Source organism: Pteropus vampyrus, unplaced genomic scaffold, assembly GCF_000151845.1.
Source record: "Pteropus vampyrus isolate Shadow unplaced genomic scaffold, Pvam_2.0 Scaffold489, whole genome shotgun sequence".
NCBI classification, from domain to species: Eukaryota; Metazoa; Chordata; class Mammalia; order Chiroptera; family Pteropodidae; genus Pteropus; species Pteropus vampyrus.
This window is the reverse complement of record NW_011889270.1, coordinates 385,071-401,489: the sequence shown is the minus strand read 5'-3', so window position 1 is coordinate 401,489 and position 16,419 is coordinate 385,071. Positions and strand designations below refer to the sequence as shown.

At 46.2% G+C, this 16,419-nt stretch overlaps 2 protein-coding genes across 3 annotated transcripts in view; both read left to right on the top strand.

Annotated features, from left to right (window-relative positions):
- Positions 1-4,996, top strand: part of UBE2Q2 (ubiquitin conjugating enzyme E2 Q2) — a 42,887-nt gene extending 37,891 nt beyond the window's left edge. For both annotated transcript variants that reach the window (XM_023524727.1, XM_011382782.2), the window contains 2 exons: positions 734-800; positions 3,401-4,996. In XM_023524727.1, coding sequence (XP_023380495.1) covers positions 734-800; positions 3,401-3,432 — 99 coding nt within the window. In that variant the 3' untranslated portion in view covers positions 3,433-4,996. The remainder of the gene's footprint in view (positions 1-733; positions 801-3,400) is intronic.
- Positions 4,997-6,612: 1,616 nt separating this feature from the next.
- The window catches only part of FBXO22 (F-box protein 22), a 14,228-nt gene continuing 4,421 nt past the window's right edge, over positions 6,613-16,419 (top strand). The window contains exons 1-5 of the mRNA XM_011382780.2: positions 6,613-6,838; positions 7,013-7,151; positions 9,867-9,954; positions 10,744-10,839; positions 14,983-15,147. Coding sequence (XP_011381082.1) covers positions 6,702-6,838; positions 7,013-7,151; positions 9,867-9,954; positions 10,744-10,839; positions 14,983-15,147 — 625 coding nt within the window. The 5' untranslated portion in view covers positions 6,613-6,701. The remainder of the gene's footprint in view (positions 6,839-7,012; positions 7,152-9,866; positions 9,955-10,743; positions 10,840-14,982; positions 15,148-16,419) is intronic.

Genomic DNA, 16,419 nt, shown 5'->3' with positions numbered 1-16,419 from the left:
AAGTCATGAAAATTTAAAAAGATTTGGAACTGAACCCCCACCCACTGCCTCTCCTCCCTCCTTCTCCCCCTCTCTCCAAATGGCGGGAGGATAGGTAGGAAGGAGACTTTCCACTTAGAATGTCTTAACACATTTTTTATTCTCGTGCTGCGTGAATTTATTTGCAAAAAAGTTCTGTGGCATAATATAATAGGTGCGTACCACTGTGGAGACTGCTCATGACATGGTAGTTGGAAGTTAAGATGCAGTTCGGTTGTACTGAGGGGGACAGAATTAATCCCAATTTGGCTCCTTGAAAGAGGTTCTAAAACAGGGCTCCTTTAGTAACGGCTCGGTGCCACTTACGGGCGTTCTTTAGGTTTTGAACTCCAAATGTCATTTATCTGTGTAGTCCTTAAAGCTTAATATATTTTGGATACAAGCAGGAGGAAGAGAGTTTGAGTTCCACTCAGGTCCCAAGAGCACCCTTTAACTGATTCACCCGTGTGGAGAGGGACTCCGAACTGTGAAGCTCGTAGATTTTTGTTGGAGTACAGTTTTGATTTTGTTATCCTTCTAAAATAGTAGAGAATAATGAAATTGAGAAATGAGGGTAGTCGCTTAAAATTCTTTTTGAGATTAGAAATATAATTGTTCCGTGTGTTCAGGTACAGCGGTGACCTTTCCGTAAGTCGTTTGTCATGATTTTCATCTACTTAAGAGTTTTGATTTAAAATGTATAATTCTCTTTCAGAATCAGTATAATCTAGCAAGAGCCCAACAGTCTTATAATTCCATTGTGCAGATACACGAGAAAAATGGTACGTTTAATTCAATATGTATATATTGCTATTTATGAAGTTTTACATAATGTACTGTTGATATTTGTCCTGCTTTATTTTCATTTTTGCTCTAATTTCTTATAAAGTACAGTTACAGCGGTGAAAAGAATTAGCTTGAGGATACACGCACTACTTCATTCAAAATGTTGGTGTCTTAAATATTTAGCTCAAGCACCTCTGAGTCAGAATCAAGATTTTCGAGTAGATTAATGAATTAATCATTTTATTCGCTGAAACGACACAGTATTAAGAAAGGAACGGAGCGAAGGTCGCTCTGCGAGTGGAGCTTATTGTTAATACTGAGTAAATGCAATCAAGATCCTGAGCCGGCTGTTTGTGAAACATCTTCAAACTACTTAGCGTTTTTTGACGATCGTACACATTTATCTAGTCAAGTAAAACAATTCTAATTTCAGTATCCACTTAAGAGTCTGTGAATCGCAAATTTAAACAAACCTCGAAATCTCTTTCGTAAACTTAATGGCCTCATTTAAATTTTGCTCGAATTCACGGTGCACCTCTGCAGTTTTCGTCTCTGACAGTGTGGTAATAAAGCAAGTAGACGTGGAGTTCGAAGACCTGTTCTCAGTGCCCTTTGTGTCACTAGCTCTGTGGCCCCGAGCCAGTGCTGTTACCGCTCAGCCTCAGCTTCCTCGTTGCTCAAGTTGGCAGGGTGTCTGTCTTGCCAAACTTGTGAGGAGGAGGAGGGGCGTGCATACCGAAGCACTGTGTAACTAAGCGCTGATAGTAAGATACTCATTGTAGCTGTGGTCGGGACGCCGATCCTTTTTTTATGCAGAGTAAATAATAGAAATAGAAAGTGGCTTCCTTTGAAGGATATTTACGGTAAACTCTACTTTGCTAGAAATGCGATGACTTAGGATTTGTGCTTTGTGCTGACTTTTATTTTAATGACAAAGTAAACTTGTCACTTTTGCAGTGACTGCTTACTTGCAAAAGAATTGTACAGGCACACCTCGGAGATATTTCGATTTTGGTTCCCGACCACTATAGGAAAGCGAGTGTTGCAATACAGCGGGTTGTCATCATTTTGCTGGTGGAAGTCTTGCCTTTAGTTCGTGAAAAATGCAACATCTGGGAAGCACCGTAAGACGAGGCGTACCTCTCTTCAAAACAGTTTCAAGCTTCTGAATAAGGAAATGATCAGACTCGAGGCCAAGGCCGAGTTCTCAGGATAATGGTCCCCAGCACCCTAAATGAGCAGACCCGAAGGCGCCCCCACGACTTCGTGGCCTCGTGGATGCTCCGCCAGCCTTGGTGTGCTCGTTTGGTTCCGTGGCAGCACCATACCAAACACAGCCTGGTCTCGTTTGCTCAGAGCTTAGGTTTTTGTCGAGTCTGGAAACAATCATATTTTTCTTATCTCTTATCTGTTTCTAAGACAAACGTTGCAGTCAGCATTCAAAAATGCTTATGGCAAGTGCTGTATTCGAGAGTGCGGGGTGTGCGTGAGCTTAGCCGTGGCAGAAGATGCAGGATCGAGAGATGGAGTCCGGTTTGGCTTCTGCTGCGAACTGGTCTTAGGCATAGTCAGTGCACCTGCTGACTTGGCTTCCTCGCTAGTGAAGTGACATCACCGCACTCAAGTGTCCAAGTTCCTCTTATTCTAAAATGCCAGGATTCTGTTTGGGGGAAAGTTATTTTCAGTGAGGTTTACTTTGAAATACAGAATCGAAATGGAATACAAAACTCAGCTGATATTCTACATGTCATCTTTAGCTAGAAATGCCATTAACATAGAGATCTTATGTTGAAAATTTGAGTACCATTTATTCACAGAAAATACCTTTATACAGTCAGTCCCCAACTTGTGATGGTTCGCCTTAGGATTTTTTGACCTTAAAATGATGTGGAAGCGATACTCAGTAGAAACCTCCCTTTGAATTTGCATTTCGCTGTTTTCCCGGGCTAGCACACACGGTGTGGTACTCTGCGGTGACGCTGGGCAGAGGCAGCGAGCTGCAGCTCCCAGTCAGCCACGCGGTCACAAGGGTCAACGACCGCTGCTCTGCAGTGTGCTCGTTGTGTTAGATGATTCTGCCTGACCGTGTGTGGGCTGATGCGCGTGTGAAGTGGGCACGTCGCCCCGTCCTCAGTCACTGGGCACCTGTATTGTGAACATATCGAATGCTTTGTTGCCAACATAAGTGTAAGTTTCATTTTTACGGGAGGTTTAAGCATGAAAATTATGAGTAGAGAAAGTAGCTAACCTTAATAAAATGCCATTTCTCCTGGTTGGTTGAAGAATTAAAATATTTTGGAGGGGGGCTGAGTGAAAACAGTCGAGGGATTAAGAACTACAGATTGGCAGTTAGAAAATAGTCACGGGGTTATAATGTACAGCATTGGGAATATAGTCATAACGTTGTAATAACTGTGTATGGTGCCAGACTTATCAGAGGCATCGCTTCATAAATTCTATAAATGTCTAACCACGTTCTACATCTGAAACTAATATAATATTGAATGTCAACTGTAATTGAAAAATAAAATTTAAAAAGGTAATACTAAAAAAAAAGAATGAAAGTACGTTAACTTTTTTTTCCATTCCGTTTCAGGCTGGTACACCCCTCCGAAGGAAGATGGCTAAATGCATTGACTGTTGTATGTTTGGACCAATGTTGCTTTAAAGAAAATCTTTCCAACATGCAGACACAAGCTTTGAGTGCCCCGTAACAGCAGTACCGAAGACGTTAGCTAATAGATTATTTTAGTGGATAATGTGTCAACCGACATCCTGTATAAGTCATAGCCTTTTCATTTTGCTCATTTTAGGTATCTTGGACTGAGCAGTGGGGCCTTTACTGTATCCTTCCTGATAAATACACATACTGGCCACTCCTTATCATCTCTTTTTCTTGAAAAGTGAAATCTGTTAAGCAGGCAAGTTAGCATCAGGTCACTGAAGCTGCGACTCTAGGGTAACTTACCCACATCGAGCTCCTGCGTGATGAGGACTTAGAGTATATTGTTCCATTTAGAGCCAATAAAAGTTTAATCGACGTTTCATACTGGTTTAGAAGATTTCAGGTCTTCTAAGTCACAGCTTTTTCAGGTATAAACCATTTTATGATATTGCCAAAACAATGACAGGATACTCAATAAACTGTTAAGCTTTTTCATGGCCACGTGAAGATCCGAGCTGTTTCCTGAAGATACGCCCTTAACTGAGTCGCGTTGTACTTTGTAGGCAAAGCGAAGCAAAGCTGGGCTGAGGAAGCGAGTAAGGCTTGTGAGTAGTAATTTCCACCGGGGCGTCAGAGTCTTGCTGGACTGAATCTGCTTCTTATTGGTTCAATATTTCTTAGGAAGAAGAGCTGCAGTATAGATCTCAAAGTTATTTAAAAGACTAGGTCATTTTACATTTCCATTTATTAACGGGATGTTGCAATCGTTTGTAAACTAATAAACTTAAAAAGTGATCGGCACAGACTCCTTGAGCAAAAGCCGCACAGTTAAGTACAAAAGGATGCCTAATTTGGAGACCGTTAAAATTGTTGCTATGGTCGTAACAATGGCTTTTACCGGAAAGACTAATAGGAAAGCTACGTGTTAATTCTTTTCTAAAATCTGACTCAAATCAGTGTGCTCCATTTAATGCCTTACCCGAATCAGTCCTGTTTGATCGGTAATAGATTTTTTATATACCCGTGTTTGATTTAAAAGTAACTTCTAGTTATTAAGCACTTTTAAAATGAAATCCAGAAGCACAAACCAGTTACAAAGTTCAAAAGCGTTTCTTATGCATTTGCTTTAAGATTCAGTTTTTAACTTTGGAAACCACATTGGAGAAACTTGGCACTTCTGCTTTGTGTGGTTAAGAGGACGGTAGAAAAGGATTTTCTGGCATTCTAGTCCACATGGTTAACGTTTGTTACAGTTCCGATTGCCAGTTGCTCAGATAACTAGTGACAAGGCAGAATTCTTTAAAGCATTAAAGTTCCTTAAACCTAAGGCTAAATCTTGAATACATTATTGAATTCTTTAATATCCTGATGGCTAGCAGATTGACAGCTGCACATTTGGCATGCTTTGTTTTTTTTTTGTTCGTTTATTTTTTTTGGATTTTATTTTTCATTGCAGATTTATTTGGCAATGTACAGTAAATTTTGTAAACTTGCATCAAGTTTATGAATAAAGAGTCATTTAAAAAATAACTGTCATTTTCCCTCATAAGAGATACTCTTTGCTTCAGGTGTCTGTAGGCCCTGTGGAGGCTGGAATAGGATTATGCATGGTGCAGTGGGGTGAGCAGAGGCTTGATAGGAAGACAGGCAGACCGATTTAACAAGAGAAAACTAGAGACCCCATAAATGGCATGTACAGGTGCGGTACACTCAGGCTTTCCTCAACCTTTTCTCTCTTCCACACTCATTTTTTAATATAAATTCTTTGTGGCTCCTTAGTTTCTCCAGTTACATTAACCTGCTCCCTCTTTGTGCACCCGTAGCCTCCTTAAGACACACTCGTCAGGTTGTCTCACGTACAAGAAGTCCCGAGGCAGGAATACTCCAGGCACCAGGCACCGTACGCCCGGGTTGATTTCATCTCTGGACTGGATGTTGTGTCTGGTTATGCAGTCGTGTTACTCCATCCAGACGTGGATAATCGTCGTGTCTTCTAGTGTTTCCTTAGGAGAGCTTCAGAATCTCCCCCAACCCCCAGCATGCTGCCCCCTATTTTTGGGCTAGCACTGGGGCCTGTGTCGACCCCTAAACTTATGGCTGGTGAAAAGAATGAAGCCATAATGATTCTTTTGGACCGATGGTTCTCAACATATGACCCGGGGAACCCTGGAGACCCGAGACCCTTTTAGAAGGTTTTTACAGTCAAAATTATTTTGCTAACACTAAAACATTGTTTGCCGTTCTCACTCTCATTCTCTCTCAAGTGTACAGTCAAGTTTTCCAGAGGCCACACGATGTGATATTGCAGCAGAACGAATTCAGAAGCCAATCCACCTGCCTTCGCTATTAAGCCAGAAATTAGAGGTTTGCAAAATGGAAAGATGTCACTCTTCGCTGTGGGGTGAGGGGTGGGGCGAGTGGGAGAGTTATTTTTTCATAACAATGTTACTTTGTTAGTGTGTGATGGTTTTAGTGTGTAATGGATTTACTACTTTAATATTAAAATGTTTTAATTTTAATATGGTAAATATTACCAGAAATCAACCCCATGCACAGCTCTTTGGGGTTGTCAGTGTTTAAGAGTGTGGAGTCCCGAGGCCAGACTGCTTGAGACCGAGTCTAGTCAAGTTCGCTTTCCAGAGCTGGGAGTCAAGGCGGGCCTCCGGAGGAACGGAGTTTGGGGTGCAGCCGTGCCTGCGGTGCGGACCTTCCTTCCACCGTGCATCTCAGCCTGAGCCTGCGTCGGAGTCAAGGGGAGAACGTGCAGCCCGCGGGGCCGCCGCGCTCTGATTCGGCAGGCCGGGGAGCAGCACGCAGGTGCCCGAACGCAGTGGCGCCCAGGTGCGCAGACGGTCGCTCTGCCGGGTCGCGCTCCGACGTGAGCGCGGCGGCGAGGAGCGCCGGTTCCCGCCCCCGAGGTCGGCGTTGGCGGCAGACAGCGCCCCGGGCAATCCGGGCTCCTGACAGTAACGGGCGCTGGGGCTGTGACGACCGAGAAACACGACCTAGTCTCTGCCGTCGGGAAGGCGGCAGCCGCGAGGAGGAGGCTGCGCGGCCCCAGCGACAGGCCGGGCGCTTCCGGGAGGTCGACGTCCCGGCGCCGGAAGTTCCGCCCCCGCCGGCCGGAAGTGGCGTGCGCGCGCCTGCGCAGCGTGCGCTGGCTGGGGTCTCTCGCCGTCTCCTAACCCGTCGGAGCCGCCGTCCTGCCCCCGGGGCCGGCCGGGAAGGAGGGATGGAGCCGGCGTGCGGCGGTGGCGATGGCGGCTCGTGCGCGGACACACGGAGCGCCTTCGTGCTGAGTAACCTGGCGGAGGTGGTGGAGCGTGTGCTCACCTTCCTGCCCGCCAAGGCGCTGCTGCGGGTGGCCGGGTGAGGACAGGAGGCGGGCGCCGGCCGGGCCGGCGGAGGCCGGGGCTCCCCGCCCCGCCGGTGCCCCGCCGCGGTGCGTCCCCGGGGCTCGGTGCTGCAGGGCGCGTGGGGCGGGGGCCCTGAGCGCGGCGGGGGAGGGCGCCCGCTCACAGTCCTTTGTGGTCGCGCCCCCAGCGTGAGCCGCCTGTGGCGGGAGAGCGTGCGCAGAGTGCTGCGCGCCCAGCGGAGGGTGGCCTGGATCTCGGCGAGCTCGGCGGACGCCGGCCACCCGCTGGAGCACTGCTTGGTCCGCGTGGCGGCCGAGGAGCTTGAGGCAAGTAGAAGGCGTGCGGTGCTCAGGCCTTCGGGGGCCGCCGGGTCAGCCTTTGCGACCTAAATCTTCTTTCAAATCTCGATTCTGTACGTGGGCTTCTCGTTTAAAATTAGGGAAATCTCTCTCGTGGCATTAAAGATTTTGTAAACACCAGCTCTGACGAGTGGATATTGTAAGGCTGTGCCCTGGTTTTATTTGACCGTTCTTCAGATGTTGGGCACTTATCCAGATTTTCACTGTCACGATAATGCCTTTTTACCTGTTGCCCTTTGGAGCACGTTTTGTCGTCACTTTTCTAGGGAAGGCAACTGAGTCTCTCAAGCTTAGCGTCACACGCAGTGGCCAAGAGCCCATACTTAATTATTTCAGTCCCCAGTACTGTACTTTTCTATGCCGTATCTCTAGGCAGGTAGAGACTCGAACAGGGGGAATCAGAGAGCCTTTGAGCACAGGTGACAGTGAGGCTGTGGCATCCCACTCGGGAGTGTGGGAGGAGGGAGTCATTCCACAGCATCGTGGGGACCGCGGCTCTCCTCACTCCCTGTAGCTTGGTATGCCTCAGTACAGGCGAGGACAGCGCACGGCCACAGCGCCACGACCATCAAAGTCAGAAGGTGGTGTCTTCCATACGTTTCTACCGTCCAGCCCTGGGATTCCATTTACAGTTGTCCCAGTAAAGGAGAATTGTGCGATTTTTAAAAAATGTTTAAAAATTTTTTTTTCCTTCAAATTTTTACCATAGCAAGTATTATTTTTATATAGCTTTAAAGGTTTATGTATTGTAATGCCTGTTGTAGCGGGACAGATTTAGACGTAAAATTAGCTTTGGCACATACTAGCTGTGTGACTTTGAAAAAGCTACCTAACCTCTCTGAGCCTCAGAAAATAAGAATTTCTTTTATCCTCTCATGGAGTTGTTGTAAGGGTTAAACATTGAAAAGGTAATGCATGTATCACATTACCTGCAGTAGCAGGAATATATTATTTTCAATATTTGAAATTGTGATTTGCCATTACTAGTATCATTATTAAAAATTCATATAGTAATGCACTTAAAGAAGTCGATACATCGGAGTGTGCCGAGACAAAAACATGGAAACCATGCATGCTGTTTTCTTTGTGTTTGCCAAATTATCTAGTGGACGCAATACTTGTATAGCCATAAAGAAAGTTGATTTAATCTTTTTATTAAAAATATTTTAAAGTCCACTGAAATTTTGGTAAGACAGATTGCCATTTGGAGCTTCTCTGGGTGGTGGAATGACGTTCTAGTTGTCTAATTTGTGCTTCGAGAACATTTCACGATGAAGATTCTCATCGTCACTGCTTCTTAGTGGGTACCGGGAAAGAGAATCATAAAACCTCAGGACTAGACTTCCAGTCTTTAAGACTGGGGATCATAAGGCCTAAACACTTTCAGGGATTATTCTGCAGGTTTGTGGCGGGGTCAGCACTAACACCTAGATCTTTTAAATTCTCTCTCCTTTACTCACTGCACCAGGTGTCCTAAACTCAAATGACTGCAGAGTGAGGCAGGCGGCTCAGGTGGGTCAGGTGGCCGCTGCAGCATCAAGGGCAGTGGCAGAGCCGGGCAGTCTGGAGAGTGCGCTCCTCCACTTAGCCGGGCTAAGGGGGATGCAGTCTCAAGTGCGGCCAAAATGTCTAGTTTTTCAAAAGAATCTGGAGATCCACACTTTATGGAAGGTTTTGTGGAAGTTTGAATATTGGCAACCAAATTACATTCTTTGACAGTGATTTATGGCCCAAGGAAACTGTATCCATGGGTCTTATCCAGCCCCGAGACCACCGCAGGCTCATCCTTCTGCCTCAGCATCTTTTATGAGTTAGTCCATACGGAATCTACTCTGAAACATCTTAACATTCCACCAAATTCCAATGGATCAACTTTTTTCCCCCCATTTAATCAACATCGAAGTTTTGCCGGATGCTATTTCATTCCATTCTGAGAGTAAAAAAATTTTGAGAATGGCCAGCTTAGAAGGAAAAATACATTCGCCCTTTTCATTTAATTCAGCCACTTGGCCACGTGTCTGTAATGGCAAGTGTGGTGGAAAACGTAAGTCTGAATGAGCCCAGCTCATGAGTGAAAGTGACTGGCGTGTAAGGGATGCTGCCTGCGAAGTCCAGGGGGCCTAGGAAAAGGTTTTGTAGAGAAGATGGCACTTACGCTGACTCCTGGGGGAAACCATCTTAAATCAGGAGGGAAAGGAAGAGAGCTGCGGGCGTGTACACGAAGAAGTGTGTGTGTCTGGATCACGGTAAGTGAAAGGTCGCTGTGGGACTCTTGTCGGTAAGGTCGAAATGAAGGCCTGGCCTATTTGATTTGATGGGCAGAGAAGTGATGAGTGATACGGGCTGTACCTTCCCACTGTCGCTCAGTTGTTTCTGTTACTGTAAAGCCTGTTCAGGTAAAGCAAGGGGCATTTTTTTTGCCGGTCCTTAGTGTTTTTGTGGAACTTCACTTATTAGGAAGATGCGTTTATTGAGTCAGGCCTCAGTGAGTGTGACTCAAAGAAATCATAGGTGTTTGACAAATGAGTGAGCTGAAATGAACGCGTGAGTGAAAGATCAACAAGGAGTGGATGGACACGATGCCAGCATGGACCGGAGGAGCGCAGGGCCACAGCCGTTCGGACCAGGGTGAGAGCACTCCTGGATTTGCGTGCTCTAATTCTGATGAATTTTTCTTTGCAGAATGTTCACATCTTACCACAGACAGTTCTTTACATGGCTGATTCCGAAACTTTCATTAGTCTGGAGGAGTGTCGTGGCCACAAGAGAGGTGAATATCAAAAGCAAAAGGTTTGGGGTTTTTGTCTCGTGATGCGCCTTCTGTTTGGAGTTGACTGTGTCCTGTCCTGAGGGTGACTCTGGGCCTACCCCTGGGGACGCGTGAACTGTCTGTCCGCCCTGAAGAGCTCTTTCCGCTTCACAGGTTGCTTTCTGAACCTTGCAGTGCAATTGAAAGAAATTCTTTAGACAGCCGTTTTTCTCATTTTGAAATACTTTAATCCTCCAGGCGCTTCTTTTGATTTTTAAAACAGGACGCATGTCTTCGGCCGTTGAAGCGTCGTATTGTTGGATGATGGGGTGCCATTTACCAGAGTTCCGTGTAGACACTGTGTTCTCTGCTCTCAGAGAAGCCGCAGCCCGGAGAGGACACCTTGAGGCCCAGCCTTAGACATAGGCATCGGGCTGTCATGTCATTCGGGCCCAGGGGACTGTGCAGGCAGTGTCATGGTGCTTTAATATCAGCCGCACAGACAGCGACAGTCGCAAGTGTGAAATCTGTCTGCCGTTGCTAAGTCGATGTCATTGAAGCACAAGCTGTATGTGAACGAAGCAGAGAAGCAGGTGGCTGATGCTAATGGTTAGGTTCAGAATTTCAAGTAGAAACGGGCCCAGAACAAGAACACGTTTGTTTTCATCAAAAGTCTTTTGACTTTTTCATAAAGCGTTCTAGTGCAAGATGACTTAAACTTTATTCAGTGTTGGCTGTTCTTTCCTCCGTGCCGTCGGAGTTGACCTTAACTGAGTGATGTTGAATAATTTTGCTACTCTGTCACTACAGCCAGGAAGAGAACTACTGTGGAGACAGCGTCTGCCCTGGAGAAGCTGTTCCCCAAACAGTGCCAGGTCCTGGGGATCGTGACCCCCGGGATTGTAGGTGAGAGGCGTGCCGACCCGACGACTCCGTCGCGGGCCCCGTGGACGGTGAATTCTCGTGGCCTAAAGCACATTTATTCTTTCTCCTCCACCCGAACACAGTGAAGTCAGTCGTATTTCCCATGGGGTCGAATTGGCTCGTACTGGTGCCGTGGCTGACCCTGGCGTCTCAGGGCTGTCCCGACAAACCCGCGTGCCGCATGCGTGTCCTGGAGCCATTTGTGGTGGGGAACGGTGGCCCTGCCTCTCCTGGCCGGCTCCCTCCCTGTGGCCTCGGCGCGGCGCTTCCGACGCCCGGGTGGGGTCCATCCGTGCCACCTGTGCCTGGCGGCTGCTCAGGCTGCCTGTCCTCGTGGCCTCGAGGCCTGTGTGTGAGGTACGGGTGACGGCGCCCTCCTCGCATGGCTGTGAGAGGAAAACGAGCCCGCACGCGGGGAGCGGGGAGCGGCTCGGGGAACCGCCATCCTTGGCGTCGCCGGCCCCCGCGGAAACACTTGCACGGGATGTTAGAGTCTCGTGTGGTGAAGTACGAAGGGCTTCGGGTGTTTACACGTGTCCGCGCAGATGTGTGGCCGATGGCGACTGTTGCCTCTCCTGCCATCAGCTCCCCGCCCTGTGCTGTTCCCTCGGCCCCATTGCCAGACGTTTCGTTTCTCGTTGGATTTTTAAAAATAGGATAGCTGTGACCCTGGTTTTCTTTTAACTTGTGAATTTCCTTAAATGAGCGATGTCGTTTTTGCTGTTACTACTTATTGACAAACGCTTCTGTAGAATCTGAGCTTTCACGACTAAGACGGTCGTCTCAGGCCTGCCGTCCCTGCCCGCTGCATCTTCCCGTGAGCACGACCGACCGCGGTCCTCCTCTTGCACATTTCAGCTGGGGGAGGAGGGCGGGCGGCCTGGGCAACAGTCCTGCCCTCCCCGACCCCAGGTTGCGGGGGGCGGGAACCTGCCTGAAGCCTCCCTTTGGTGCTCGCCTTATTCCAGAGAAGTTTGACTTTGCACGTCTGATTTCCCGAAGCTCTCGTGATCTCGCTGTGGGGAGGACGTCTCCGAGCTCCCTTCAGTCAGGACCTGTCGTCCTGCATCACTTTGGGCCCACTTCTCACCCTTTGAGCCAGCTCCACGCATGTCTCAGTGAAACTGCCACCAAGGCAGGTGATCAGATTCCTTTTTCTTAGGCCACAGTTTAGCGGTTGTTTTTAAAGTAGCCATTGGCTACTGCTACCTATCTTCCTTCTTGAAGTTGGAAGAATTTCAAGTTTGAGAAAATTTATTGGTATATGTGCAAAGGTCGTTTTCTTTCTTAACTGAGGTAAACTTGCTGTGAAATGCATAGTCTCGATTGTACAGTTCTAACGAGTTCTGGCTAACGTACACCTTCATGAAACCAGCGCGGTCGGCGTGTGGCGTGAGCCCCCCACAGGATCCCTCGTGCTTCTCCCCTGGCTGCCGCGGGACCCCTGGCTGCCGCGGGACCCCTGGCTGCCGCAGGACCCCTTGGTCCCGATTTCTGTGACCCGAGGCTCGTTTTGCCTGCTAAACGTCACGTACGTGGAATCGTACAGTGTGTGCTCTTCGGTCTCCGCTCTTTCAATACGAATTTTGTTTTTAACAACATCCTGTTTTTGAGATTAACTTATGTTATCGTAGGCATCAATAATTTATTTTTTTTAATGTCCCGAGTAGTACTCTATTATCAAAAGAAACGATGATTTGATTTTCTGTTCTCTTTTTGATGGCGGTTTGGATCGTTTCAAGTTTCCGGCTATTACGAATGAAGCTGTTGTGAACAGTTTTGTATGTCTTTTTGTGGACAGATGTTCATTCTTCTTGGGCAGTTACCAAGAAGTGCAATTTCTGCGTCTGTGGATTGGTGCCTATTTAACTTTATAAGAAACTGCCCAACAGTTCTTTAAAGTCGTACCATTTTATACTCACCAGCATGTCCTAAAGCTTAATGTCCTGAGTCTTTCACTTCAGCCATTCTGGAGGGTGTGAAGAGGCTTCTTGTGGTGGTTTCGATTCGAATTATTCTAATGACAATTACGTCGAGCACCTTTCCATCTAGTTGATATCTGCTTTGTGACATAGCCAAGTCTTTCACTGACTTTTTTTTTTTTCATCGCACTGTTTGTCTTTTCGTTATTGAGCTGCAAGAGTTTGTACGTTCTGATCGAAGACCTTTTATCAGGTATTGGTGTTGTGAATATTTTCTCCCGGTCTGTTACTGTCTTTCTACCTTCTTAACAGTGTCTTTTGATGAGCAGAAAATATTTATTTTGGTGAAGTCCGGTTTTTTTTCCTATGTCCTCTCCAATAAATCTTTGCCTACCCCAAGGTCACAGAGAGATTCTCATATGTCTTCGTCCATAAGCTGTATGGTTTTGGCCCTTGCAGTCAGTTCTGTGACCTCGAACTTGAACTTAGTTTTGTGTACGGTGTAAGGTAGGGGTTCAAGGTTAATTATTTTTCATATATTTATTTAGTTATCCCATCACCATTTGTTGAAGACTTTTCTTTCCTCATTAGATTGTCTTGACACCTTTGTCGAAAATGAACTGTGTGTTTGTAGGTCTGTTTCTGGATTTAATTCTGTTTCATTGATTTATTCGTCAGTCCTTAAACCAGTGCCATATCACTGTAGGTCTTGGCGTTCTTTTAAAAATTTCTGGGGCTGTCAGGGTCCTTTGCATTTCTACATATATTTTAGAATCAGCCTGTCCATACTTATAAAAAGCCTGTTGGGATTTTAATTCACATTGTCTCAGTACCTACTACAGACATTTAAAAAATTGCATTTATGTTTTGCTAATCTTTTGTGGGAGGAAGGAGCCTTATAACAACTCTGAAATTTCATTTTCATGTTTTTAATTCAGATATATTTTGTGGGGTTTGATTTGATTCTGAAATTTTCTCTTCGAATATCATTTTTTTCATCTTACTCTCAAGTTTATTTCTCATTTCTGCTAGTAACAATCCCTTGTTAAAAAAAGAAAAATGAGAAGATACAGAGAAGCAAAAAAGAAAAAAAGAAGAACCTTTAAGAATTAACCGCGCTGTTGGTGTTACGACTTTCATGTCTGGCATTACACGTGTGGATATATACACGGGGAGATGTGTATCTATATCAAGAGTATCATTTTCTGAATGCTCCTAACCTGCTGTATTTGCGTGCGTCAGTCAGGCACCCGTAACAAAATACCACAGTCTGGGTGACTTACACCTCAGCAATTCATTTTCTCGCAGTCTGGAGGCTGGAAGTCTGAGCGCGAGGTGTTGGCAGGGTGCTTTCTCCCGAGGCCTCGCTGGCTGGTGGGCGGCCGCCTCCCTTCTCGCTGTGTCCGCACGTGGCCTTTTCTCTGTGCACGTCCCCGGTGTCTCTTCCCCTTCTTGTCAGGACTGCAGTCTCGATGATCTCATTTAACCCTAATTACCTGTGAAGGCCATGTCTCCACGTACAAAACATAGGGGGTTAACATAGGGGTTTTGGAGGGATACAGTTTGCTCCCTGATACCTACCTTTAAAATGAACGGCACATAACAAACATATTTCTGTGTCAGTAAATATCTCTGCCGTTCTAAATGGCTATGTTTGATGGTATAAATGTAATTTCTTAATCTAAATACCAGTGTAGGGCATTTTAGTTTTTCTTTTTCTTTTTCTATGGAAAATTCCGTAGAAGTAGCATTTCTCTCTCTGTGCATATACACTTTGTATAATCGTCAAATATTTTTAGGATACATTTTTTAAAGTGGAATTTCTATGAAGAGCTATGTACTATTCCTCACCGTTTTATTTGGAAAAACTTCAGGTCTATGGAAATGTTGAATAATAGTACAATTAACACCCATATACCCTTCGTCTAGATTCACCAATTTAAAAAATTTTGCAACATTTGCTTTTTCTCTTTGTTTATAAGCACATTTCTTTCTGAACCATTCAAAAGTGAATTGCAGACATTGTGATCTTTGCCTCCAAAAATTTCAGAGCCGAAAGCTCAGATAGTGGCCTGTTAGTTTGCAGATCATCTCAGCCACCCGACCGTGGTTTCCTAGCTGGGGTTCCGTGATTTACACTGGTACAGAGTGAAACTTCAGTTTTTATTGAATCTGTTCATAAAACTTTAACTTTTTTTCCTAGTGACTCCAATGGGATCAGGTAGCAATCGACCTCAAGAAATAGAAATTGGAGAATCTGGTTTTGCTCTGTTATTTCCTCAAATTGAGGGAATAAAAATACAACCCTTTCATTTTATTAAGGATCCGAAGAACTTAACACTGGAAAGACGTCAGCTCACTGAAGTGGGTAAGTTACTGGAATTAACTGTTAGGTGCCCATCTTACTGATTTCGTTCGTTAAGAGAGTCTGAGCGACATACTCAGTACTGGAGATGCGGGTCACTCAAACTGTGATTGACAGAGCTAGGTGCAGTGTGACTTTGGTGGAACTGACTTTTTTTTTACATCATTTGATCTACAGTGAAGAGAACAAGAGAGAACCAGAGATGAAAACTTTTTAATAACTACTCTATCGATAAGAAACTTTTCGTATTTAATTCTGAATTTTGAAGGACTTCTTTTTTCTGAATATTTTCTTATCATTTTGCCCTATTTTTTGAAGCTGCAAAGTTTTTCTAAGCTTTCATTTTTTTTTTATGCTAGTAATCATTTATTGTAAAAAAAACTTTTAGGAAGATACAAGTTTTATGTCAACTAAAAAGATAAGAATAGGTATAGTGAACCTGATACTTTTTAGAAAAGGTAGAAGTTATGGCCGACTGTCAGGCGATGGTTTGCGAGGGCACATGGGAGAGAGGAACCTTGGCTGAGGAGGCAGGTCATTCGAGCTGATTTTGAAGAGGCAGAGTTCTGGCTGAGTGTCTGAGCTCTAATGGCAGAGCTCACTTTGGCATAGGAAGCAGTGACGAGTCACCGAGGTGAAACGCTCTTGAGGCCTGTCGTCTGCATCTGCAGATGCGGCTTTTGTTGGAACGTTGGGACGGGCGAACGGTGCCTGTGGGGCAGACTCCCGCCCCCCTCACGTGCTGAGGCACCTCGGCGCCCCCGTTACTGTCCTCTTGGGAGCGCTGCCTGCGGCCGGAAGCCTAGTTCTGTCCCTCGGCAGGAAACGAACAGAAACCATCCGTTTTGTGACAGCGGCTGTTGGATGTGTTAGACCTCGCGTGCGTTACAGCACGGAGTTCAGGCGTCCGAACCTGCAGGGGAAACGGCCTGTGTTTTTCTGCTTCGCGAAGGTTCTCATTGGCACCCTTTCCCAAGCCGTTTGCTGTCTGCAGTTCTGCTGTTCCAAGACATCGTTCTCGTCCTGCGTGTGGCCTTCTGGAAACTGAAGCTATGTGCAGCTGGAGATGGTGACCTCTATTCTTCCACGTGCCATCGTGTCCTGACGTCCTGTAGTTCAAATCCGGGCCGTGGTCTCCGCCGCGCCCCGAGGCTGAGGAACCTGAGCTGGGTGAGCGGCGTGCGCCAGAGGCCGAGGTCCAGGACTCGCCTTCCACAGTCCCAGCCCGCAGCCCTGGACCACACTGGAAAGCACCCGGCCCCCGTGCTGTTTCCC